The sequence below is a fragment of the Anthonomus grandis genome, chromosome 10 (assembly GCF_022605725.1).
Source record: "Anthonomus grandis grandis chromosome 10, icAntGran1.3, whole genome shotgun sequence".
Lineage (NCBI taxonomy): Eukaryota > Metazoa > Arthropoda > Insecta > Coleoptera > Curculionidae > Anthonomus > Anthonomus grandis.
This window is the reverse complement of record NC_065555.1, coordinates 501893-529840: the sequence shown is the minus strand read 5'-3', so window position 1 is coordinate 529840 and position 27948 is coordinate 501893. Positions and strand designations below refer to the sequence as shown.

The following is a 27948-nucleotide window of genomic DNA, read 5'->3' as shown; positions in this document are numbered from 1 at the left end:
TCCACTATAGTAATTAATTAATTAATTAATTGCTCATCAACACTTTTTTATTGGTAATACATTAATATTTGAAAATAGCTTAATACATTTATGTAATAATTAACATGATGTATATTATTTTATATATAATAATGTGACTATGGAAGATTATTAAATAACGATTCAATTCAATCTGCATATACGTAAAACAAACAATTTGAGGTTATGACCTGCAATGCATATATTATTTGTACTCAAATAGTTTTTAAACTTGCGCGTGTCCTGGCCAAAGACGGGAATGGTCTTTGAAATCTCTAACATCTACGGGAAGATTATTATTATAATTATAATTGTGATTTATAAACTTGACGTTCGCATGTAACGTTATGTAAAATCAATTGGCGTTATGAACGTTTGCGTTTGACGGACGGACGCTAATGGTCTGGATAATGAACCCTGATTTGCAGTAAAACTTATAATGTAAATGGTCCGTTAATTATTTCTCTAACACTCCTAAAGCAATTTACCCTATATATTATTCCTTAATTGTCTCCCTTTCAATTTCTGATATGTTTTTTTTCTTTTTTAATTGTCATATTTGCTGAATTAATTAATGAAAAATTTTAAGACGACCAGAAAAATTGCGGGAATTATGCGGTTCGCGAGCCCCATTGGTCGGATCCTGTGGGACGCGTTGCACCCGTCCGCGTCACTGCAACTCTGGACGCATCCTCTCACGTATCTAACCAAACAGAAAAAGAAATCGTTAAAATTTTGGAAATCATTGACAAGTTCGGCAACGTCGCAACCTGTTGGCGAAGTAGAATCCGCCGCAGTGAGACATCCTGACCAATTCCGTATCTGTGGTTAAAGTGCCGCTGTCCAAGGCGCATCCCCTCACGGTTATCGTCTCTTTATTGTCATCTGTGAGGGGTCGTTATATGAAGAGTGATTTTTTTCAAAATAAAAATCCCTTACCAAATACTCCGGATATTTTAACGCAGGAAGTGGCGGGAAATAGGCCGTCTCTTCCCTTACGACCGCACATGCAAGGCGATTGGTAGATGTCTACGGTGTAATTGTTATGGAAAGGGTCCTCGCACGGCTGGTAATCGTTATTTATGGAGATACACTTAAAACAATCTATGGCAGTACCTAGGGAAGTATAATAATATATGATTTGGCAACGTCGGATTTATTTGAAAGGGTTATTGCAATTGTCAAATTTTCAAGGTAAGTCGTTTTCAGTGGATAAAAGTGAGAAAGAAGATTGAAGAAGAAGGAGGTTGAGAGACAAAGAAGGAAGTCAGGTTAGAAAATACCGGTTGCCAAATTATTTCAAGATGGCGCCCGTCGGCCATTATGACAGTTGAACTGTCATTTGCATGTCAAATTAAAAAACTAATCAAATTAACGGATTTTGAAAAATGGAATTAAGCATTTCGAAAACTTTGATGAGATAATGGGATCTCGCATGACGTGATGATGTCTGTTTTGGCGTCAAAAGGTTGTTATAGAGGCCACTTCTTTGATTAGTAAAAACGCGTGAATCTGTCTCTTTCTCTCTCTCTAAGTTTATTGTCTGTATATGCGTGTATTGACCAAGAATAATTCTTTTAAACAGGACTTACCCCCAGGAAACATGCTAATAAATGCCACAAAAACGATTGTGCCGAAGAGTCGCGGAGGGCACTTCATTTCTATTTTCTATCGTTTTGAATGTAAATAACGCGTACATGTCCTAGAAAAATATCGATTTCTTCGGGGCCATTTGGAACAATCGATACTACGACTTCATCATTACGCTGATGGTAGTGAGGCTCATTGGGGGGATCGTAATGGGTTAACGTGGACACTTGAACACTTGATCCAGTCATAATATTCGGTCGCATTTTATAATCAGAAAACCAACTATATCAAATCATAATTCACCATGTGGACATTTTAATGTAGCAAAAAACCGCGATTACTATGGGCGTAATTTATGACTTTTAACCTTATTCCAGGCTCCCCCCACCCCACCTCGTTCCAGACTCGTTGACATACATACAGTGCGAGGATCGATTTTACTTTCACTCCAACCGAATATGCACACACGCGTGTGTGGGAGAGAGATAGAGAGAGAGAGAGCGTCAAATTTCATTTGTTTTCGGCATATTCATTATTATCAATAGACGGAGTGTTTAGTTTATTCTCACTTGATTTATTACAGACAAAAATATAAAACCTTGAAACTTGAAATATTTGTTGTTTATATAATCTATCGTGGTATGGAGTATTGTATAGTAGTCAATTTCCATGCCTAATTGATGCAATCCACAAAAGAATAGAGAAGTAGTGGTTGCATACAAACAGAGACAAATCTGTGTGACAAATCTGCTGGCGTCCTCTTGCTTCGCAATGGAAACTGTTGTAACTAACTTGACAGTTCGAGGGGCACAATTGGATCAAACAAATTGATAGAGAGACTTAGCCAAATTAAGGCGGGAAAATCAAATTTCATTTAATAAGAACTCTTATAATTTTACTATTTAATCGCAACGTCTACAGCAAACGCCTAATCAAAAATGTAACTGATAGAAAATAAGGCCTTTTTAAATGTGACAAATAAGTGAAATAGAAATTAAAGGAACTACCTGAAGCCTCAAATTGAACAATATGGGTTACCAAGAATAGGGAAGTGAAAATAAGATATATAGTCCAGGAATATGGGCTTGTAATGTCAGAGGACTTATTTGGAATATTAATGTAAATATCTTTATAAAAGAGTATTCATGTTTATGTTTCTGACATGTCACTTTAATGTCGCATAAATCAGTTAGTTCTTGTTGAAGATTTTAGGAATATTACTAGTTAAGACATTCCTGGTATAATAAACAATTATTTTTGTAAAATCCAGTTATATTAAGATAACCAGATTTGTATGTTGTAATTCTTACAATGAATGGAACAAAAATGGATCCCCAGGACAAGAATGGAAATTGTAAATAAAACTACCAGGTTTATATCTTGTAAGCAGCTAACTTTATTTTTATGCAGATAAAGAGAGATCCAACTGCTTTTACTTCAAAAATCTGCGTATAACATCGGCCAATATACCTGCTGCATTTGGGAATCAGCTCGTCCCGCCATCTAGACTCGAAGATGCGAACCAACACAAGTGGGAACACCGCGTTACATCTCTGGAGACACGTCGAAAGTTTGCGAATCTTCCGGAGCAGTGGTCTATCCTGAATATTGGCGCGACTTTTAAATCGAAATAAATACAGTGTAAATAAATGGGTGCTTAAATTATATAATAAATCACTTGACTATTTTTGCATATCGAGTGTTTTAATTCACACCTAAACGAACAGTAATTAACGGTGCAATACCTTAATATTATAAATAAAACCGTTGTCCTAATTTAAATTATTTCCACAATGCGACTTTATAAACAATTAGAGGTTTGTCGTAATCGCAAGATAAGCGAGTATTACAGTATCGGATCTTTATTAAATTTTCAATATTATAACCTTGAAGAAGGGAAGTAAATCATTAAATACAAGATTCCCACGACAAATTGGGAGTTATTGAATATTTGACAACGTTTTACCAAACGAAAATTTGACCCATTTGCGATCCCGCGATGTTGCCATATTCTTAGAATTGCTTAAGGTTTATTTTTCAAAAATTCAACCGTCGACTGTCTAAAGAACAAATGAACGATAATCATACTCCGTCCCTGCTACGTGGGATTAGTGAAAATATTCGGATAATAATTATTGAACGTAATCAGACATTAATAATATTTTTTACGCGATAGCAACAAATTGAACGCGCGCGTTTCAGACTTTTAAAGATCGGAAAAGTGTGGTTTAACTGGTGATGTGCTACGTGAACTTATACTGTGATGAGGTCATACTTTAATCAATTAAATATGAAAAAAACAAGTGAATAAATTATAAGATGGAAGCGTCGTGTAAAGCGGGATGTGAAGATCCGAAATCCAAACCGATCGGGGAAATGATTAAAAAAACAGTGACCACATTCGCGAGGAACTTGTCCAAAGATGAGAACAAATCGTATAAAACCTCCGAAAGTGAGAACGGCTCGGAAAATCGGGAAAACAGAGAGGAAGTGAGTAAAATGTCCAAAGTCGCAAGGGCCCGTTACTATTCGAAAAGTGAGGAGTGTCTAGTGAAAGCATGCGGCGAATTTCGGAGAAATTTTAGCGACACGCGATTAAGCGAACGCACAAGGTTAGAATTTTGTTCGATTTTATTCAAAACGTTCAAATTGCAAAACACTTTTTCATACACTTTTCTCTTACTAATTTAGAGGTACAGAACGTATAGAACGTTTAGAAAGTCAATATATCCCTCAAGCCGTTTCTGGATATGTCTCTGATGGACCGGATCAAGTCGAGCTGAGAAAAATCAGCCCATCGAACTTACGACGTGCGATATCGAAGAGGGTCAGGGATTCGATGAGGATCGTGAGGCGAATGAGACCGAAAAGTGAAAACGACGTTAAACCCGATGGTTAGAACATTCGGAATAAATTTCAACTACTAATAAATACGGATTTTTTTAAATTAGTTTCAGATAAGAAGACTCTGTTACCTAAAACGAAATTTTCCAAACAAATTTCTCTTGCAACTATGGATGCTAATACTCGGCAAACGTCAGCGGAAATCAACTCTACTTTGTAAGTATTTAAATAGTCTTTTTCTATATTAGCTATAGTGTGCAAGTTTTTCATCTAATTGAAATACAGCTGATATAAATAAACCGTGTTTAGCCACAAATTGCAACTTTGTACCTGTTGAAAATACGGCAAATTTAAAGAGTGTTCCATAGTTGGAAATGGATCCTGAAAACGAATCAATTGTTTCCATTGATGCAACTAATTCCGTTTTGCCACAAATTGCAATTTTGTACCTGTTAAAGATACGGCGAATTTAAAGAGTGTTACGGAATTGGAAATGGATCCTGAAAACGAATCAATTGTTTCCATTGATGCAACTAATGTCGTTTAGTCACAAATTACAACTTTGTACCTGTTGAACATACAACAAATTTGAAGAGTGTTCCAGAATTGGAAATGGATCCTCATAACGATTCAATTGTTTCCATTAATGCAACTAAATCCGTTTAGCCACAAATGGCCACTTTTTAGCTGTTGAAGATACAGCGAATTTGAAGTGTGTTCCAGAATTGGAAATGGATCCTGAAAACGAATCAATTGTTTCCATTGATGCAACTAATGTCGTTGAGTCACAAATTGCAACTTTGTACCTGTTAAAGATACGGCGAATTTGAAGAGTGTTCCAGAATTGGAAATGGATCCTGAAAACGAATCAATTGTTTCCATTGATGCAACTAATGTCGTTTAGTCACAAATTGCAACTTTTTAGCTGTTGAAGATACAGCGAATTTGAAGTGTGTTCCAGAATTGGAAATGGATCCTGAAAACGAATCAATTGTTTCCATTGATGCAACTAATGTCGTTGAGTCACAAATTGCAACTTTGTACCTGTTAAAGATACGGCGAATTTGAAGAGTGTTCCAGAATTGGAAATGGATCCTGAAAACGAATCAATTGTTTCCATTGATGCAACTAATGTCGTTTAGTCACAAATTGCAACTTTTTAGCTGTTGAAGATACAGCGAATTTGAAGTGTGTTCCAGAATTGGAAATGGATCCTGAAAACGAATCAATTGTTTCCATTGATGCAACTAATGTCGTTTAATCACAAATTGCAACTTTTTAGCTGTTGAAGATACGGCGAATTTGAAGAGTGTTCCAGAATTGGAAATGGATCCTAAAAACGAATCAATTGTTTCCATTAATGCAACTAATTCCGTTTAGTCACAAATTGCAACTTTGTACCTGTAGAAGATACAACAAATTTGAAGTGTGTTCCAGAATTGGAAATGGATCCTGAAAACGAATCAATTGTTTCCATTGATGCAACTAATGTCGTTGAGTCACAAATTGCAACTTTGTACCTGTTAAAGATACGGCGAATTTGAAGAGTGTTCCAGAATTGGAAATGGATCCTGAAAACGAATCAATTGTTTCCATTGATGCAACTAATGTCGTTTAGTCACAAATTGCAACTTTTTAGCTGTTGAAGATACAGCGAATTTGAAGTGTGTTCCAGAATTGGAAATGGATCCTGAAAACGAATCAATTGTTTCCATTGATGCAACTAATGTCGTTGAGTCACAAATTGCAACTTTGTACCTGTTAAAGATACGGCGAATTTGAAGAGTGTTCCAGAATTGGAAATGGATCCTGAAAACGAATCAATTGTTTCCATTGATGCAACTAATGTCGTTTAGTCACAAATTGCAACTTTTTAGCTGTTGAAGATACAGCGAATTTGAAGTGTGTTCCAGAATTGGAAATGGATCCTGAAAACGAATCAATTGTTTCCATTGATGCAACTAATTCCGTTTTGCCACAAATTGCAATTTTGTACCTGTTAAAGATACGGCGAATTTAAAGAGTGTTACGGAATTGGAAATGGATCCTGAAAACGAATCAATTGTTTCCATTGATGCAACTAATGTCGTTGAGTCACAAATTGCAACTTTGTACCTGTTAAAGATACGGCGAATTTGAAGAGTGTTCCAGAATTGGAAATGGATCCTGAAAACGAATCAATTGTTTCCATTGATGCAACTAATGTCGTTTAGTCACAAATTGCAACTTTGTACCTGTTAAAGATACGGCGAATTTGAAGAGTGTTCCAGAATTGGAAATGGATCCTGAAAACGAATCAATTGTTTCCATTGATGCAACTAATGTCGTTTAGTCACATATTGCAACTTTGTACCTGTTAAAGATACGGCGAATTTGAAGAGTGTTCCAGAATTGGAAATGGATCCTGAAAACGAATCAATTGTTTCCATTGATGCAACTAATGTCGTTTAGTCACAAATTGCAACTTTTTAGCTGTTGAAGATACGGCGAATTTGAAGAGTGTTCCAGAATTGGAAATGGATCCTAAAAACGAATCAATTGTTTCCATTAATGCAACTAATTCCGTTTAGTCACAAATTGCAACTTTGTACCTGTAGAAGATACAACAAATTTGAAGTGTGTTCCAGAATTGGAAATGGATCCTGAAAACGAATCAATTGTTTCCATTGATGCAACTAATGTCGTTGAGTCACAAATTGCAACTTTGTACCTGTTAAAGATACGGCGAATTTGAAGAGTGTTCCAGAATTGGAAATGGATCCTGAAAACGAATCAATTGTTTCCATTGATGCAACTAATGTCGTTTAGTCACAAATTGCAACTTTTTAGCTGTTGAAGATACAGCGAATTTGAAGTGTGTTCCAGAATTGGAAATGGATCCTGAAAACGAATCAATTGTTTCCATTGATGCAACTAATTCCGTTTTGCCACAAATTGCAATTTTGTACCTGTTAAAGATACGGCGAATTTAAAGAGTGTTACGGAATTGGAAATGGATCCTGAAAACGAATCAATTGTTTCCATTAATGCAACTAATTCCGTTTAGTCACAAATTGCAACTTTGTACCTGTAGAAGATACAACAAATTTGAAGTGTGTTCCAGAATTGGAAATGGATCCTGAAAACGAATCAATTGTTTCCATTGATGCAACTAATGTCGTTTAGTCACAAATTGCAACTTTTTAGCTGTTGAAGATACGGCGAATTTGAAGAGTGTTCCAGAATTGGAAATGGATCCTGAAAACGAATCAATTGTTTCCATTGATGCAACTAATGTCATTTAGTCACAAATTACAACTTTGTACCTGTTGAACATACAACAAATTTGAAGAGTGTTCCAGAATTGGAAATGGATCATCATAACGATTCAATTGTTTCCATTAATGCAACTAAATCCGTTTAGCCACAAATTGCTACTTTTTAGCTGTTGAAGATACAGCGAATTTGAAGTGTGTTCCAGAATTGGAAATGGATCCTGAAAACAAATCAATTGTTTCCATTCATGCAACTAATGTCGTTGAGTCACAAATTGCAACTTTGTACCTGTTGAAGATACGGCGAATTTGAAGAGTGTTCCAGAATTGGAAATGGATCCTAAAAACGAATCAATTGTTTCCATTAATGCAACTAATTCCGTTTAGTCACAAATTGCAACTTTGTACCTGTAGAAGATACAACAAATTTGAAGTGTGTTCCAGAATTGGAAATGGATCCTCATAACGATTCAATTGTTTCCAATGATGCAACTAGTGTCGTTTAGCCACAAATTGCAACTTTGTACCTGTTGAAGATACGGCAAATTTAAAGAGTGTTCCATAGTTGGAAATGGATCCTGAAAACGAATCAATTGTTTCCATTGATGCAACTAATTCCGTTTAGCCACAAATTGCAATTTTGTACCTGTTGAAGATACGGCGAATTTACAGAGTGTTCCGGAATTGGAAATGGATCCTGAAAACGAATCAATTGTTTCCATTGATGCAACTAATGTCGTTTAGTCACAAATTACAACTTTGTACCTGTTGAACATACAACAAATTTGAAGAGTGTTCCAGAATTGGAAATGGATCATCATAACGATTCAATTGTTTCCATTAATGCAACTAAATCCGTTTAGCCACAAATTGCTACTTTTTAGCTGTTGAAGATACAGCGAATTTGAAGTGTGTTCCAGAATTGGAAATGGATCCTGAAAACAAATCAATTGTTTCCATTCATGCAACTAATGTCGTTGAGTCACAAATTGCAACTTTGTACCTGTTGAAGATACGGCGAATTTGAAAAGTGTTCCAGAATTGGAAATGGATCCTGAAAACGAATCAATTGTTTCCATTGATGCAACTAATGTCGTTGAGTCACAAATTGCAACTTTGTACCTGTTGAAGATACGGCGAATTTGAAGAGTGTTCCAGAATTGGAAATGGATCCTCATAACGATTCCATTGTTTCCATTAACGCAACTAATGTCGTTTAGTCACAAATTGCAACTTTTTAGCTGTTGAAGATACGGCGAATTTAAAGAGTGTTCCAGAATTGGAAATGGATCCTCATGACGAATCAATTGTTTCCATTAATGCAACTAATGTCGTTTAGTCACAAATTGCAACTTTTTAGCTGTTAAAGATACGGCGAATTTAAAGAGTGTTTTAGAATTGGAAATGGATCCTCATGACGAATCAATTGTTTCCATTGATGCAACTAATGTCGTTTAGCCACAAATTGCAACTTTGTACTTGTTGAAGATACGGCGAATTTGAAGAGTGTTCCAGAATTGGAAATGGATCCTGATCACGATTCAATTGTTTCCATTGATGCAATTAATTCCGTTTAGTCACAAATTGCAACTTTGTACCTGTAGAAGATACAACAAATTTGAAGTGTGTTCCAGAATTGGAAATGGATCCTCAAATCGATTCAATTATTTCCATTGATGCAACTAATGTCGTTTAGCCACAAATTGCAACTTTTTAGCTGTTGAAGTTATAGTCGATTTGAAGTATGTTCCAGAATTGAAAATCGATCCTGAAAACGAATGAATTGTTTCCATTAATGCAACTAATTCCGTTTAGCCACAAATTGCAACTTTGTACCTGTTGAAGATACGGCGAATTTAAAGAGTGTTCCAGAATTGAAAATGGATCCAGATAACGATTCAATTGTTTTCATTGATGCAACTAATGTCGTTTAGTTACAAATTGCAACTTTGTGCCTGTTAAAGATACAGTGAATTTGAAGTGTGTTTCAGAATTGGAAATGGTTCCTGATAACGATTCAATTAATTTCATTATGGCAACTAATGTCGTTTAGCTATAAATTGCAACTTTGTACCTGTTAAAGATGCAGCAAATTTTAAGTGTGTTCCACAATTGCAAATGAATTTTCATAACGATTCAATTGTTTCCAATGTTGTAACTAATGCCGTTTAGTCACAAATCACAACTTTTTAGCTGTTGAAGCTACAGTCGATTTTAAGAGTGTTCCAGAATTAGAAATGGCTTTTTATTACGATTTGACTTATTTCATAAATGTAATGCCATTGAGCGTAGTGTAACGCTCAATGACAATGGCTAGACCTTTTATTTCTTTCTTGATGAAATTATAGCTAATTTGTAAAGGCGTTAAAGAATTAGAATTTTTTTTGATATTAATCTATAATGCATTCACAATTATATATCCTATTTTTTATTTGCCACAAAATAGATTTTTTATAAACATTCCGGTGAATTTGTGAAAATACTTTTTTTATAAGTTATTTACCTTGTAAGAAATTTTGCCTTCAACTTTGACATTCAACTATCTTATGACGTCAAAGGGATTCCTTTACCTTTACACGGTAAAAGCCATTAAAGAAAAAAAAATGAAACGCCGTAGGAGTAAGATGACAAACGGCGGCAGGAGGAGCAAGGAACATTACGGAGATACGCAGTGCTATCATCATTAACATCGCGCCATAGACCAGTCAATTTAGCGTAAAAAAAAGACGTATCACAATTCATATTTTAAATGTTGATCAACACCAATTCCAGGTATTTTTTTGTAAACCTCTTTTTTGGTTATCATTTTTTCTCGATAACCTCCTGCAAGTTACAGAAAAAAACTTTCAAGACGAAAATTGTAGAGTGCAAAATTATCTATAAAATATCACATTAGTTCAGATTGCTACGACCCACAGGGCAGAGGATAGAGGGTGCTAAAGGTGCCAAAAATAAGTTTTTTCAGAGTTTTATATAAAAAAAATTTTTATCCGTCGCGAGTATTAAAAAGCGTTAAAAAAGCTACAAAATACATACTAACTGGTGCTGCAGCTTTCGGATTTTGTCTTTTAAAATATGAATATTGATACTATTTTTGCGAAGAAATTCGCTAGATTGACTGTACTACCACGCGATTCTCGGGATTTCCTTGTAGTCCTGCGTCCTTCGCCTCTGCAGCAGTAGGACACGACATGCGGCAGGCAGCAGGGGGGGCCGTTTTAGTCGATAACAGCCAGAACGTTATCACAGAACAACGCTCAATGCACGTTATTACGACGACGGTGTGAACAAACATTTCCGGATTTTTTTTTAACTTTTACTTCCGATTTATCATAAACAGTTGTTCCGGGCATTTTTTAAAAAGGTGGCTCAAACAGTTTGAGGGTGTTACTTTCAAATTACTGCAGTGGACAGACAACGCAGGTACGTCAGTCAGTCATGCTGGTTGTTTTTGGTGCAGCATTTTAGGCATATTTGTAAAACTCTTAATAACGTTAATTTGATTAGAAATTAAAAGCGGTCCAAATGTACAAACCAATCTTATTATATAAATAACCAATATGCGACAAGGTAATTCACTTATAGGGCTGCTAATCCTCAAGGATTGACCTCCATAACTTGAGCAATAGATTTTAATAACATTCAACGTTGTTTCTTGCCTTGATCACCCCGTATATTTTATGCAATTTCCCAATTGAATCCGAATGGAGCAATCATAAATAAATAAGCGACTTCCTACCTATGTATTTTAATTCGGGCTGAAAAAATCAAATGGCGCGTTAAAAATAGTCGTCTAGTGAAATTTCGCGTTTTCTTTTTTATTTTTTTTTTTATTTTTATAAAGAAAGTTGTGCGATCACGTTATTATTTTCTCAATCGGCTAAAATTATATTTTGTCGCGCTAATAATAGTGCGATCGTCGCCGAGTTTCATTAAATAACGGAATTATCAGCATCATCGTAATGGGGCGAATTTTCAAAAAGTTGAAAAGGCGGAATAATAAAGTGTTTAAAGTGGTTAATAACAGTAGTGAGTCGGATAGTTCTTCGTCTGAGGAGGAGGGGGAATTTTGGGAGTTTCGGTAAGGGTTTTTATATAAAAAATGTTGTCATTAAAGGTCAATTTAAGGTTTGAGTGAGACTAACAAAGCATGAATAACTTTAACCTTAATTATAAGCATAAAATATGACATTTTTAGGCGATTTTTTTGGGTGTCAAGGATTATATCTGAAAAATTAAAAATCGTAGCTCTCGTTGAGGGCTCAAAAACTGCGATGTGGGTGATAAGAGCTCGATTTCGAAAAACTCAATTTTTGTGAAAAAATCGATTTGAATGAATGAATTTAATAGAAGAAACTATTTCCCAAATTTCAACTCTCTAACGTAATTACTTTCAGAAATATGAGTATTTTGTTGCTAAAAATTTCGGTTTTTTTAAACTTTGTTTTTGTCAATTTCTAAGGCGAGTTCCGTTATTGCAAAAATGTTTTCGAAAACACGCTGAAATAGGTCTCCAACATTATTATTAGTTTTAGAGATATGAGCGTTTTATTGCTAAAAAATTAAATAAAAAAGGTAATTCTGCAGTTTAGCGGCTTTTGTCAAAACTAACGAAAAATGGTCGGGTTATTTGCAAAATTGGTGGATTTCGATATATATTTTTCACTAAGAGTGGCGTAAAGCCAAATTTTATCACGAAGAGGGTGTTATCACGCACTAAATCACGCACTATAGGACGCGATTAATCATTAGAATAACCTTGTATACCATTAGTTTTGTCAACAAATAGGTGACAACTGAGTTGAGGTTAGGTGTGGAGTTCCCAGTTCTGTTGTCAACTGCGTTTTGGCACTCTGCAGCTGAAGCCTTGTCTCCAGTCTGGCTTTCTCTAAAGTGGAGAATTCACTCTGTATTTTTTTAGTCATTCATTATCATAACATATAAACATATACTTAACATATACAACATATTACTTAAAATGTCAATTACATGTAATAAACACAAATTTGTTTGAATTGAAAATTTCTTTTTTTTAACTTCAAAATTCACATATTCGAGACGAATTGTATCGTATCATTCCGCCACTTTTAATTTTTGTTGGGTAAAATTAGGACATTTAAAAAAAATTGTAAAAATACGTAAAATTTGATGAGCGGTGCTTGAGCAATTTAAGAGGTTTAGGAAATGCGTATTAATGCACACCCATGGTCATTGGTGTTCTGGCGACCATGGGCAGTGTCGGACTCCGCCGCAGCGACCGACTATCGATTTTTTTTTTCTTAATATTAGACAGAATGTTCACAACTCAGAAAATTAAACAGATGCGATTTTGAAAATTTGTACACATGTTCTCTGGACAATTTGACTAGACACCTATTTCAACGTTTTTCAAATTTCGTACAAGATTTTGAAAAAAAAAATATTTTTTGAAAATATTGATTTTTTTTTTCTTAATATTAGACAGAATGTTCATAACTCAGAAAATTGAACAGATGCGATTTTGAAAATTTGTACACACATTATCCGGACAATTTGACTGGACACCTATTTCAGCGTTTTTCAAAATTTGTACAAGATTTTGAAAAAAAAAATATTTTTTGAAAATATTGATTTTTTTTTAATATTAGACAGAATGTTCACAACTCAGAAAATTGAACAGATGCGATTTTGAAAATTTGTACACACATTATCCGGACAATTTGACTGGACACCTATTTCAGCGTTTTTCAAAATTTGTACAAGATTTTGAAAAAAAAAATATTTTTTGAAAATATTGATTTTTTTTTAATATTAGACAGAATGTTCACAACTCAGAAAATTGAACAGATGCGATTTTGAAAATTTGTACACACATTCTCCGGACAATTTGACTGGACACCTATTTCAGCGTTTTTCAAATTTCGTACAAAATTTTGAAAAAAAAATATTTTTTGAAAATATTGATTTTTTTTTTTAATATTAGACAGAATGTTCACAACTCAGAAAATTGAACAGATGCAATTTTGAAAATTTGTACACCTGTTCTCTGGACAATTTGACTGAACACCTATTTCAGCGTTTTTCAAAATTTGTACAAGATTTTGAAAAAAAAATATTTTTTGAAAATATTGATTTTTTTTTTCTTAATATTAGACAGAATGTTTATAACTCAGAAAATTGAACAGACACGATTTTGAAAATTTGTACACATATTCTCTGGACAATTTGACTGGACACCTATTTCAGCGTTTTTCAAAATTTGTACAAGATTTTGAAAAAAAAAATATTTTTTGAAAATATTGATTTTTTTTTTAATATTTCACAGAATGTTCATAACTCAGAAAATTGAACAGTTTCAATGGTATCTAGCACAGGGAGGACATTAGTCTAATATCCTGCCTCTCGTTCTTCGCTTTCTTTTATCTTTACCATTTCTTTCATCATTTTTCCAATAGCATTCCAATCTTTCAGGTTTTTCAGCATACAACTGGCAACACCACACCTATCCTCACCTTAGTTGTAACCTATTTGTTGTCAAAACTAATCGAATACAGGGTTATTCTAATGACGGTATTCTATTCATGTACCATAGTGAGTTGCGCGATAACACCATCTTCGTGATAAAATTTGGCTTTCCGCCACTCTTAGTGAAAAATATATATCAAAATCCACCGATTTTGCAAAAAACCCGACCATTTTTCGTTAGTTTTAACAAAAGCTGCTAAACTGCAGAATTACCTAAAAAAATTCCCAAATTTTTTGTCAAGGCATTTAGAGTCAAATTTTACTTTGAGGGTAGGAATGATTTAGAAATAATCATGTTAAAAATGTTAAAAATGCACAAAACTATTATAGAGAAATACCTGAATGGACTAAATCATCGCTTTATTCCAGGCAATTGGCGTTTAGCTATAATTTAAAAAACATGCAGAAATCGCGTTAATAAATTATTTATTCCAGAATCTATTAGTCTCAGTCGTATTTGAAAGGATATCTGGAATAAATTGATACATTATTCCAGGCACTTGGGGTTTAATTCTACTTAGTCTGGACTGTTGAAAATTATAGTAGAAGTCAGATTTTTTTGGGGCACAAGATGAAATAATACAACGCTTATATTTGTGCAATAGCAAGGACTGATTACTTTATTTTTAAAGGAACTCTGTGTAACTGGCAACCCGCCATACATGAAATGTATTATACGAGTTAATATAAAGATGGCGCTACATGTTTTCAAAATCCCCTTGTATTGACACTTCACAACATGGACTAAATTATTGTTTTATTAAAAATTCATAACACTAGTTTTTGAAATATTTAAACACAATTTGTTAGTATCACACCATTTCTTGATTTCAACAAAATCTCTGTTAACTGCGGTTGATAATTTGTCAGCTGTCACAATGATCATTTTGTTTGTTTTTAAATAATACTCCAGACGTCAGTAATATTATATGTAATTAGTTCTTAAACATAAACATCAAAAAAGAAAACTTATTAGCCATAATAAATTTTGTGTCATTTTTAAAAAGGAAATAATTATTTGTTGTTTGTTTTTATTTTTTCCCGCACTTATTTCAATATCTTTGACATTTGACGTTTAGAAAACAGCTCCGGACGTGGGTAATTACTGGTTCCAAATTGATGACGTATAAAGAACTAATTGGTGACGTCACGTATCTCAAGCGCTTATAACTATAACCGCTTGGACGTGTTTGGTTAATACTTTAATTACCGATAGACCGCTTGGAATCGGTTATAGGTTATAGCGTTGATTGAATATTTGTATAATATTCAATCAACGGTTATAGTATTTTTAATGACAGAACAAATTAAATATGGCGTCCACTCCCTTTGTTTACGTATTATTAGTTATTCGTTCGAATTTGGTAAGTTTTTTCTATTAATTTTTGAATATTTCCCAAAAATCATATGTTAATTAACCCACATTAATATCATTATTATTAAGATTTTGATATTTACTCAAAAAAACAATTGAAACTGTGTTGCTTGGCAACGAAACAGCCAAACTACAATTAGTGAGGTTAGGGAGGACATGCATAATCTTAGTAATTATTAGCAATGGCCTGTAAATAAAAAGAAATCACATATTATATATAATATGTTAAGTAAGCAAATTTTTATTAAGTATGACCGCGTTGCACAACATCGACTTAATTTTAGTTTTAATATTCAACGTTAATTTAATGAAAATCATAAGATAGGCGATAACTTGTTTGTATATAAACCTCTCTGAATATTGCATTAATAATATGTTTTTTCCTAATAAAGAATAAGTGAATATAATGTTTTTGTTATTAGGAATAAGTTATTTGTAAGTACTTTAAACAGTAAAAGAATGTTTTCTAAGTAATTCCCTCTAAGGCCATCGAAAATGTTACTGGAGTAAGTTCCTAGGATTTGCATTTCTTTCCTAGACATTCGTATGCATTTTGAAAAGGTCATGCATGCACATTTTCTCCATGCCCCGAGCCATGCCATTTCATTATCCAGAAGTTGCATATTACAAGTCGAGTCAATAAGAGCTTTATTATCTAAGATTTTTGCATTTGTTGAAGCAAAGCTCTAATAAAAGCTTGTAATGTATCATAACAGTAAAATATATATTTAGTGTCTACCTTAAGAACAATATTTAACAATACCTAAATCAAAACTTTACCCTAAGAATTTTATTACACCTATATAAAGCTAATACACAAAGAGAAAATAAAAATAATAAGAACACTATCAAATTAAGTATTTATTAATACATAACACAGTACATGTGTTCGCACAAGTCAAAATATTAATCTAATTTCAAAGGGAAAGTTAATAAACAATTGCTTACAGTGTTAACTAATTTCCCTTTTTTCACAATTTTTAGGCAACCACCAGCCCCTCTAGTCGTAGAGGATCCACCGAGCACAGAAGACGAACCTTTACATGATTTAAGGAACCAAAATTCCGGGTTCCTTAATGGGTAAGTCAGAAGCAATTAAATTATCATTTGTTTTAGGTTATTATTGTACATAACCTAAAACTACCTTTACAATTTGACACATGTCACATTTGATATTAATGATATTATACCCTACACTCTAAATAATGCTTCTTGCCTATTTACACAAATTATAATAATAATGATAAAAACATTCTTATAGACCAAGAGAATATTGATTTGATAACACCATAAAAGTTGACTGTATGATAATTAAAACAAACAGTCCATCTCCTAGTCTATATTCTAAAAGATAATAATTAAAACTTAAAAAAAAAAGTTTGTGAAATTGAACAATAATTCAACAAAAAAAAAACAAATATTGACAATGGTAATTTAACGTTGCCATCAAGGCTGCTGCTTCAATTGACCATATATTTTATTAGTTTATTGTTTTTCTTTATCGAATTCGCGCGCGTGTATTGCTGCGTGTGACTGGTGGTGTCATTTATTAAAATAAACGTTTTTGAATAATCTGGATATAAAGAATGTTTATAGAGAATTCTTTTCTGAATAATATAGTTTTTGTTTCATGAGAATATTTCCAGTAATTTTTGAGATTTTTTACTTCGAAATGAGTGGTCACTTTGAGTGTCACATACCTGCTTCTGCACGCCCTTTTAAAAGGGCTGTTATATCCCAAACTACAACTTTGACTAATTTAAACCTTAAAGGACATTTATAGAATATTCCTTTGTGAGTATTCTGTTTTTTATTTCATTAGGATATTCTCAGTAGTTCTTGAGATTTTTGTCTTCAAAGTGTCACCTTATAGAGACCAAACCTGCTTCTCGGACATCACTATTAAAAGAATTGATATATCAAAAGTTCTAACTTTGACTGATTTAAACCTTAAAGAACATTTATAGAATATTCCGTTGTGAGTATTCTGTTTCTTATTTCATGAGGATATTCTCAGTAGTTCTTGAGATTTTTGTCTTCAAAGTGTCACTTTATAAAGACCAAACCTGCTTCTCGGACATCACTATTAAAAGGACTGATATATCAAAAGTTCTAACTTTGACTGATTTAAACCTTAAGAAACATTTATAGAATATTCCTTTGTGAGTATTCCGTTTTTTATTTCATGGAGATATTCTCAGTAGTTCTTGAGATTTTTGTCTTCAAAGTGTCACCTTATAAAGACCAAACCTGCTTCTCGGACAGCACTATTAAAAGGACTGATATATCAAAAGTTCTAACTTTGACTGATTTAAACCTTAAAGATTATTTGTTGAATATTCTGCTTTTTGTTTAATAAAAATATTCCCAATATTTGTTCAATTATTGGAATTTGAAGCAAGTGTTACTATGACCTCAAAGGGAACCTTTCAGAAGATCCTGTCATGGCACACTTTAAAAAGTTAATTAAGACAAAGACAACACCATTCTATCATCACTCACTATAATATGTCAGAGCAAGATGGGGTTATATCAGTAACATGAACTTCATCATGAATCCTTTATACATTGTCTTGTGTGTACATACAGCTTAACCGTATTTGATCGACTGCCCCCCATATTAAATAACAATTCATACATAATTTTTAATAATTTATTTATTTACTGTGGCAGTATCTCAGCCTTGCTCCTATACTCTTATCTAAAATGAACTGAAGTGAACAATATGAAACTGGTGAAAGTGGAAAAGTGTCGACAATATTCCTCCCTTTTACTTATGGCCAACCTGGAAAACTCCGGATCATTAAACGCCATGGCGCACTATTGTGATGAGGAACTGACGAATATAGTTAGAAAAAGACATTCGGTTGCTAGTGGCCATGGCATGGATACGAGTGAGAGAGAGAGGAAGTGCGTAAAAATCAACCTGGATGGTAGTGATCAAAGTGTGAACGGTCAAGATTTTAATGAAAAGGGGAATTTTTTAAGGGTTTTTAAAAGGAGACTCAGTTTGCCGGCGCAAAGGGGGCTGTTTAGGAACAGTTTCAGAGTGCAAAGGTCACACAGTATTGTCGATGAAGATAGAGGGTAAGGGCAAGAAAGTCAAGCATGGCAACCTTGAAATTATTTCACGGGGAAATTATGATAACTTTTACATGCGATCCTCTCCCCATTAAGTTTAATTTGATAGGAAATTATTTTCTAATTATAATATGTAATATCCCATAAGGGCAATTTTGATGTTTGTGTCTATTGAGCATGCCTTGATTAATTAAAAACAGGTCAGGAAGACTTGGAAAAAATATGTTAGGCCAATTATTGATTCCAAAGCTTACTTAGTATAATCGTGACTGTGTGAGACATTTTCAAGCCTCCTCGACTAAATATTTCATGTTGAATATAGTCATGACACACCAGATTAACATAGGGAGGAGTCATTGCATTCATAATATAGGGCTGTCAAAAATAACTAAATATGATTTTTAATTTAAATTTACATCGAATGCGTAGTTCTTTTTTTAATTAAAACACTCTCGGTATATCTACGTTCACGTACAGTTCTATGTAATGAACCTCGTTCGTTTACCTTTGAATTTTATTTAAATAAACAACGACATGGTGGCCTGAAGGTCATATTTAACGTTCCAATAATATTAATTTACCTCTAGGTAGATCTAAGTGTGATACGCTTACGTCACGCTTAATAGGTATGTACATAGAAGGTTAAGATATTCGATTGTTTCAATAATATGACTGTCTTGTGTGCGATATTGGATATTCTTATAATCGATTTCATTAATAATAATAATAATAAATATTCATTATTTGCCAAAAAAAAAAAACAAAAGCCTAAGCAGAAATATGCAAAAACTTGACAATTGACAAAGAACATTCTATTGTAAAACTCAAAAATAATTAAGACGATTTCTAAATAACACACGGATTTTATTACAATGAAATCAGATTAAGACAGAAGAGAATAAAAATATTAATATAAACGCAAACGGCTAAATTGAACTAAAATAGGGTTCTGTATCCGACAAGTGCACGCTTTTCAGGCCAAAACCGAAGTGTCCCTCATTTGGGTTCAAGTTGCCCTAGTTCCATTTGTGTAACCCGATACCCAAAGAAATAGTCATCTTATTTATGGGTTCCTAATGGTTTTAAAGATTTTGCCTGGTTCTTGTCGTCCAGTGGTGATAACACTATTTTCTCTTTACTTAAGCGGCATCTGTATTTCTCTAAAATGTATTAAAAGTCTAATACTACTAAGGTACCAAGTGAGAAGGTGAGGAGATTGTAACGATTTTTTCATCATTCAATCGGTGGGTACATAAAAAAGCTTGCCGACATTCTTACCGAGTCGAAATTCTTCGAGAAGAAGAGTGAATCAGCTGTCTAAACTAAACCCGTTGCCATTTAGCGTTACACGTTGTCACGGACTCGCACTATTTCGAACCGGAGGCGAAGAAAAAGGAGAAAAACGTTATTTGTGACGACGCCCTGTTGCCAACTTTTACAAATTTATAAAAAAAAAAAAAATTAAAATACATAACAAACACCATAATTGACCTTCTATACAAGGATAAGTTCATATAGGAGGCCTCTAACGCGATTATTTACTCTTTGTTCCACTTCCGAGGTGGCCTTTGAATGGTGTGTGTACTAATATTTTAGTCATGCGAGGTGCAAGAATCTATAGTGGAATTTTGTCCTAAAAGTGCTTGAAAATAGTGCGGATGTCTTAGAAAATGCACGTTACAGGCAGGGAAAACATTAAGTTTTCCATCTTCATAGGTATAAATTGGTAAAATGCCCCACTTGTACCATAAAATGTTAGCGAAAAGGGCCGATTTTGACGTTTAAGCGACTTCGTCCATTTCACACAGTGTTACCAACTTATCTGTTGGGCATAATAGTACAAGTTCCCACAAAATAATAGTACAGATGGTACAAAAATAGTACATTTATTCATGTGATGAAAGATACCTACTAGTTATTTAATTTAAGTTGTCTTTACAAAATAAATGTCTTTACGATTTACCGTAACCAAAGATAAAAATGGGAGAGACCCTCACTACTTACCTATATCATATAAATGAAACAAAGCATTTGTTAAAATAAAAGACTATTGTACTACATATTCACGTAATATGCATAATGATATATTAAGGTGTTATAAAAATTTTCTTTTCTTTCTGTAGTAGTAGGGTTGGCAACACTGGTTTCACACTGACATACTGCTACGATTTGACGTGCCGACATTTGGCGCGAATTTTAAACGATCATTAGACATTTGTAAGCAAGTAGGGTAGGGTAGGTATAACTTTTGTTCCTTTGGCTTGTATGTTATGCCACCTAGGATGTAGCGTGCAAACTACCATTCCAACAATCTCTCTTCCTTTGATGTCCGCCGTCCTATTTACGATTTTTGTGTTAGTGTCAGTTTTTGTTTTGAAGAGTGCACGTGAAAAGTTAAGGTACGTTTTATTTTTTGCACCATTCCTTGTCATATTATTTTTCCGTAAAGAAACCTAGTTAATTTTAAGACGGGTACATTAAAGTATATCGGGTGGAGAAGCGAAAAATCTTAGGTTTGACTAGCAATATTTTTTGGTAGAACATGTATTTTAGGTTAGTTTGGGACACAGTGGCCAGGTTGAAAATGGGGCACAGTGGTCACTACTAATTTATGATAATTCGAGTGACCACTGTACCCCAGTTAATATTTTAATTTTTGTAGAATTCTCCGACATCTTAATATCAATAATAAAGTAATTTATTATCAATATAATTAAGCAAACAATATTCCATTTGCATTTGCTGTATTTTGCTTTCTTTCTAGCTAATATGGTATTAACACTTCACACGGTATATTATACACACAGAACACTTCTATTTCAACAATCTCTAATTTATTATATTAGTGGTTTTTTTTGGAAAACAAGCTAAGAAATAAATAATATATATTGTACCTAATTGTTTCAGGTTACAAAACCCATATAAAATGCCACGTAATAGAAAACGTAAGGCAAATATTGGCTTAGTTGACGAAAATGATATGAAAGCAGCTGTTACTGCAGTTTTAAATGGAGGTCTAGCTACAAAAGCGGCTTCACTGCGACTTGTACCACGTTGCGACGATATATTTTAAAATGCCGTGACCAAAATAATAACTGGGAAGAGCCGATATTTCCAAAAATGCGCCCTAATTACGAATGCCGAAAAATTTTTACACATGAAGAAGAGGCAGTTTTACGCCAATATTTAATTCAGTGCGGAAAACTTCAACATGGCTTACAACCAAAAACCGCCCAGACTGGTTTAGTGCTTTTATGAAACGGAATCCCATTATTTCATTACGAACCCCTGAAGCGACATCTATGTCAAGATCTGTAGCATTCAATAAAGTCGTAGTTCATAAATGGTACGATACTTTGTTAAAACTGTATAAAAAGTATCCTACTTTGGATGCCAGTAAAATTTATAATGCATTGACGACTGTGCAAGGATCAACTAAAGTTATTGCAGAGAAGGGTCAGAGACAAGTTGGGCAAGTGACTTCTCCGGAACGGGGCATTCTAGTTACTATGTGTGAAGCAATTAATGCTATTGGAAATTGTGTTTCACCACTATTAGTGATTCCAAGAGTAAATTTTCGAGATAATATGATCAAGAATGCTCCAATAGGAACAGTGGGAGCATGCTCGCCCAATGGATGGATGACTTCGAAAATATTTGAATCTTGGTTACAGCATTTTATTAAACATGTCAAGCCCGCGAAAGAAGATCTGATATTACTAATCATGGATAACCATGAAACACACTTATCGTATAACGTGATCTCCTTAGCTAAAAAATCAGGAATAATTCTGTTCACGCTGCCACCGCACCACACAAGCCATAAATTGCAGCCTCTGGATAAATGTGTGTATGGACCACTAAAGACATATTATAATAATGCTTGTTGGTTGGTCTGGTAAGAAAAAAAGAACTTTTTCTTTTGTTTCTCTTTTGTAAAGTTGTATATGTACTTATCTTTTTAGTTAAGCACAAGGTGGATTTAGATAATTCAGTGAGAGATTTAAAGTGGACTGCATTTGTGTGATTAAAAGTAAATGTGGAAAGGTCGAAAAACCAGCCTTTAAAGATCCTTACCTTAAGGTGTTTGTATCGAGCTTCAGCAGGCCTGCTTGGGTCTTCTAATTCGGGTTGAATCACTAAGAGTGGTTGCGGGTTTGATAAGTAAATCACGATATGTGATGCGGTAAGATTAAGACAACAGTTGCGGAAATAAACGTATAGATGACGACACTGAAATCGATGCGCGATGATAAAGTGCTAACAAGGAAGTCGTCTTCTCTCTGGTGTCCGTTCAGCACAAACCAAAGGAATTTAGAAATTTAAAGGCTATCGTACACGCGCAGATTTGTTGTTGTTAAGACTTAATATAAAAATATTAATTAAATTGGTTATAATAAAAGGAGAAAATTAAATTAAATGAAATGGTAGTTTTAATTTGGAGAGAAGAACAAAGAAATATTATAAAAAGAAAAAATTTAAACTATTTGGACGTTCACAAACTAAATGTGGACGGACCACTTGTAAATCTTGGCTGGATAATAATCCCGGAAAGCGTATCACTATTTACGAAATAGTCGAACTTTTAGGCGTTGCTTATCCTCTTGCCTTTTCACACAAAAATTGCTTAGCTTAATATTTCCCCTTAACAAGTTTCTATATGGAGATGCTGAGTATGTAGTAGCAGAAGTCACTGATAAGCCAGAAAAACCAAAGGACCAAACTTCACATATAGAACCTGAGAAGACAGTGAGACCAAACACCCCGTTAAATCAGGTGATCTCGACCACCAGCTCTTGTAATTCAATTCCTTTGAAAAATGATACATTAGTGAATCAAAATGAGTGTAGATTACCTTTAATATCTCCTGAAAATTTACGACCATATCCAAAAGTTAATGACATTGAAGAACGAAAAATCGGACGAAAAAAAAAAGAAGCAGAGATATTGACAAGCGCACCTGTAATGAACAGAATAGAACAGGAATATATGGAAAAATGTCGAAAGGAGAGTTTGAAACAAAAACAGAATAAGCTGTAAAAGGTAAGAAAAATATAATTAAACTAATGCCATCCAGCAGCGAAAGTGAGGGTGAAATATCAGACTTAGCAGATTACCATAGATTTTTGAATCAGATGAAGACATTGTTGAACTGGATGAAAATTTGGACAATATTCGTGTTAAGTGCTGTGTTGGTTCGGTTTGCAACTAAAAAGGCAATAAGGTTCTATGTGGGCCAAGTCGAAGGTATTGAACGCGACGAATATAAAGTTAATTTCTTAAGGCAATAAGTTTGTTTTTCCTCAAGTGAAAGATGAGGCATCAGTCCCAGTTTTTGATATTGTTTCGATTTTACTAGCCCCTTTAGATTATTGTGGTACTTCCAGATTACGTACAACTTATAAGTTCGGTGTTGACTTTAGTGGATACAATATAATGTAATCTTTCCTAAATATAAGTTTAAACGTGTATTTCTTTGTTAGTGACCAGTGTGCCCCAATGTCATGGCCACTCTACCCCTGGTGCGGGGTACGGTGGCCAAAAATCAAGGCGAATTAAAATGTTTTTTTTTTTTTTAAATATATTTTGCGTTATTAGTATAGACTATGTTCTTTCTTTCCCTTAAAGAAAAAATCAAATACCTTAAATGAGTTGAAAAATACGCCAACAATAAGTAAAAGGTGGCCGCTGTGACCCGGTCGCGTATTTACCAACCCTAACCCGCTACGATGCTAACCGATTCCGATTATGGCCGAACGAAAAATTTACAAACCATATCCCAACACAGTTCACTCGTACTGCAGGGAGTTAGGATCAGGAGATTAGTCAACTGCGTTGAATTTCCAATCTAATATTATAATGGCCGCTTTCGCAGCACTAATTTAAGAACGTTTAGGAACAAAACAAATGAACAAAATAAATTGACTTCTGACTGAGAGACAATATATAAGGGTATTTTAAATTTGTCCCTCACTAATGGGTTCTCGGTAACCATATAAGATACGAAGATGGTTAAATTTGGGCAAAGTTGCGCATTTCTCAGCTCAAAAATATGCCTTTGAAAAAATTAAAAACCCCCGATTGGTTCCGAAAATAATCGTGAAAAATCGAAATTTTAAAAATGTATTTTACTTTTTTCTGAGCTTATTATCTATCGGATTTTAAAATAATTTACACTTTTTCCTTGCTACATGGTGGCGGAATCTGTTTGAAATATAGTAAAGTGTAAAAATGTTTGTAAGGCTAAAAAATTAGGTCGGTGGTCTACGAGATCTATCTAGTAATAAAAATAAAAGTGAAACAAATTTTTTTTAATTTTAATTACACACTTGTATTGTGCGTAAACTTTTAAACAGTCGAAATACAAAATACTTGGGTTTTTAACATAATCAACAAAATTACATGGAATGTACAGGGTGGCCCAAATTCGACCCTCATCATTGGGATCTCGGAAACGGTAAGAGATACAGGGTCGATTAAATTATGGCAAAATTGCATAATTTGATGCTTATTAAAATTCCGTTTAAAAATTTAATACATTTCTGATACGTTTGCAAATATCGAGGAAAAAAACGACATTTTAAAAATTCGATTTTATTTTTTTCTAAGCTTTTTTTTATCCAATTTTGAAATAATTTGCACTTTTGCATTGCCACTTTTTCCGTGCTACATAGTGGTTTTCAATAAAACGTTTCGTCTTTTGCCAACCATCATTAACTTTGTTTTTTCTTATGGGCGCCATATTGGATTTTTACATTTTTAAAAGGTTCTTTTAGAGTAAAAGTAGCTTTTTATTGATGTATTACACTTGCATTTCGGAAAAGCGGTTTGTGTACTTCCCATAAGAGCGAGAGGAAAAAAACTACACATCTGATATGCATGTGCGATACATCGATGAAAAGGTATTAAAAAGGACTTTCTAAAAATGCAAGAATCTAATATGGCGTCCATAAGAAAAACCAAAAGTTGATGTACAGGTACCAGAGAACTGCATCGGGATATGGTTTGTAAATTTCGCTGTCGGCCATAGTCGGAATCGGTTAGCACTGTAACGGGTTAGGGTTGGTAAATACGCGACCCGGTCTCCCCTACTTCAATATATGAAAAACTGCTTAAGGGTTTTTATACTAACGATTTACATAAAAATAATAACCTAAATCTACATTAATGTTCTCAGTGCATCAAGATAAACTAGAGGATAGCGGAGTACGCGCTCTTACATTCCTGTGGATATTTGTTAACAATAATTGCGAGCGTTTTTTGACTTATGAGTTAATTCGCTACAAGGTTATATACTCATTTTTTATATCTATAACGGCGTCTTATTTAATTAACGTCGTTTGATCGGGAAATTTTCCCCCACTGAATTAATGATGGGAAAACGAGCCAAATAGCGATAATTACCCGGTGTATGTGTGCGAAAAGAAAAGTGGGAAATAAGACACAAACATGGCAACGCGGTGTGGTCGCGTGGTTGTTCGCCTTCGTGAATAAAGTCAAGTTCACGGCCTGTCCACTCCTATTAAAAGGGTGGACCCGCCTCTAAAAAGCAATACCTCACCGCTAGATGGAGAAACAAGTAAATATCGATCCAAAGTGCGGCGGGGGGGTCATAGGTTCACGTTCAGGTCGAAAAAGACATAGAAAAGAGAAAGAAGGAAAATAAAATATCATTTACAATATTTTACGGGCTCCAGTCAGTCCGGCGCTATAAAGAGTTTGTGTTTAAGTTGGGTAAGGCATATTCCATAATCAAGTATGTTCTAAACACAGATCTGCATAAGAAGGGAGTTCTACAATATGTTTTAAAACAACTTTTAGTAAAAGTAAAACTTACATCCTGTATGCATAATCATTTAATATCAAACACTATTTTTAAATATTTTGTTAATGTAGTAACTTTTAATTATATTAGGGAAATTAATAACATTCTTAAAGGTAAAAATGTAAAGTGCCTCCCTGTAAAATGTCCACCCTATTTTAAAAATGCTAAAGCACTACAATTAAAACGCTTTAATTACAAAAAGTAAAATAAACTATTAATCTACAATTTGTTGTGTTTTTTTTTAAGCCTCAAAATAAGTGGTATACAATAAACTGTGTTTATTGTATACCTCTTTGATTTTAGAGAGATTATTATATTTAATGCCTTCAAACAAACTATACAATGTGTTCTATTTAAGACTGTATCACCTCATTCTTATTTATTTTATGTTGAAATTACAAACTTTTAGGATTGTCTCACTAAAAAAGGCCTTTATGACATAGTTTGCTTTTTCTCATACCTTTTACTCTACGTTAATTAGCAGACCTAAAAATCCAAACTGTGCAAGCCGTTTTTTCCTTAAAAAAGTTATAATTGGAATAAAAGGTGTGTAAATTTTCTAAAAACTTCCATTTAACAACTTTTGTCTCTTGTTTAAGTCTTTTTTTTACTTAACTGAAATAATATTTAAAAATTTAAATTTTAAAGTTAATAATTTATAGGAAATAAAAACCAAAAGTACATTCAATTAAAATAATATTTCTATTTTTTAAATATTAATTATTGTTTTGGAGAAAGGAAATGCGAAATTCAATTCTTGTGAAGTAAAATTATTTCTTTTTTCTAATAAGAAAACCATTGCCTAGTGAAAGTTAGAAATAATTTTCAAAAGAAAAAAAAATGTAATTTCAGTGTCATCAAGAAAAAGTCACCATGCATTTAAAAAAACTTTATCCAGTTTTTGGGTAAAATTTTCTAATTTAAAAACATCAAAACCTCTTTTTTTAAATTTTAGGTTTGCTTTAACTGTCATTGAACATATAAAATAAAAAAAACACTGGTACACAAAAAAATAAACGAGGCCAAAACAGTCCATTTTTTTTTTTTCGGTTTTGTGAAAATATAAAATATTACATATTATAATTCCTTAGGTGATACCTATAGCTTTAAATATCAGTCAAATATCTTATTACTAAGTTTCCACTAATTTAGAATAAATTAAGGATTTTACTAAAAAATTTAAAAATCCGTTAACAAATAAAATCAGCATTTATGTCAAGAGGAAGTATGAATTTACATTAGGTTACATGGGAACTCAATTTTAATTTTTATCCGGCGCATTCGCCGTTAAAAAATATAATACCAGTTACCGTTATCGCATAAGTAAAATAACGCTCGTTAAAAGTTATTGGGTATGCGAAAACTCTTTCTAATACAATACCTAGCCGCAAGGAGGCGCCTCAATTTGGATCCACGGCACATATGAGAGTGGTCATTCTAGTATACCCCCTCAATAT

The 27948-nt window shown here is 33.6% G+C and overlaps 2 protein-coding genes and 1 long non-coding RNA gene across 5 annotated transcripts in view; 1 reads left to right on the top strand and 2 right to left on the bottom strand.

Annotated features, from left to right (window-relative positions):
- Positions 1-25: 25 nt before the first annotated feature.
- Positions 26-2026, bottom strand: LOC126741711 (uncharacterized). The gene is made up of 4 exons (XM_050448254.1): positions 1611-2026; positions 958-1134; positions 789-903; positions 26-721 (listed from the first exon to the last, which is right to left on the bottom strand). Exons 1-4 carry the CDS (start codon positions 1675-1677, stop codon positions 586-588), a joined length of 495 nt encoding a protein of 164 aa, XP_050304211.1. The 5' UTR covers positions 1678-2026; the 3' UTR covers positions 26-585.
- A 1813-nt stretch (positions 2027-3839) lies between these two features.
- The window catches only part of LOC126741708 (GRAM domain-containing protein 2A-like), a 52929-nt gene continuing 28820 nt past the window's right edge, over positions 3840-27948 (top strand). Inside the window, exons 1-4 of one of the 3 annotated variants that reach the window (XM_050448246.1) lie at positions 3840-4220; positions 4300-4502; positions 4560-4668; positions 16570-16665. In XM_050448246.1, coding sequence (XP_050304203.1) covers positions 3928-4220; positions 4300-4502; positions 4560-4668; positions 16570-16665 — 701 coding nt within the window. In that variant the 5' untranslated portion in view covers positions 3840-3927. Of the gene's footprint in view, positions 4221-4299; positions 4503-4559; positions 4669-11611; positions 11788-16569; positions 16666-17972; positions 18673-27948 lie in introns of those variants that run through there. The other 2 variants (XM_050448248.1, XM_050448247.1) reach the window with 2 other exon arrangements.
- Positions 19510-20465, bottom strand: LOC126741712 (uncharacterized). The gene is made up of 2 exons (XR_007662294.1): positions 19945-20465; positions 19510-19826 (listed from the first exon to the last, which is right to left on the bottom strand). It is a non-coding gene; the product is annotated as an uncharacterized LOC126741712 (long non-coding RNA).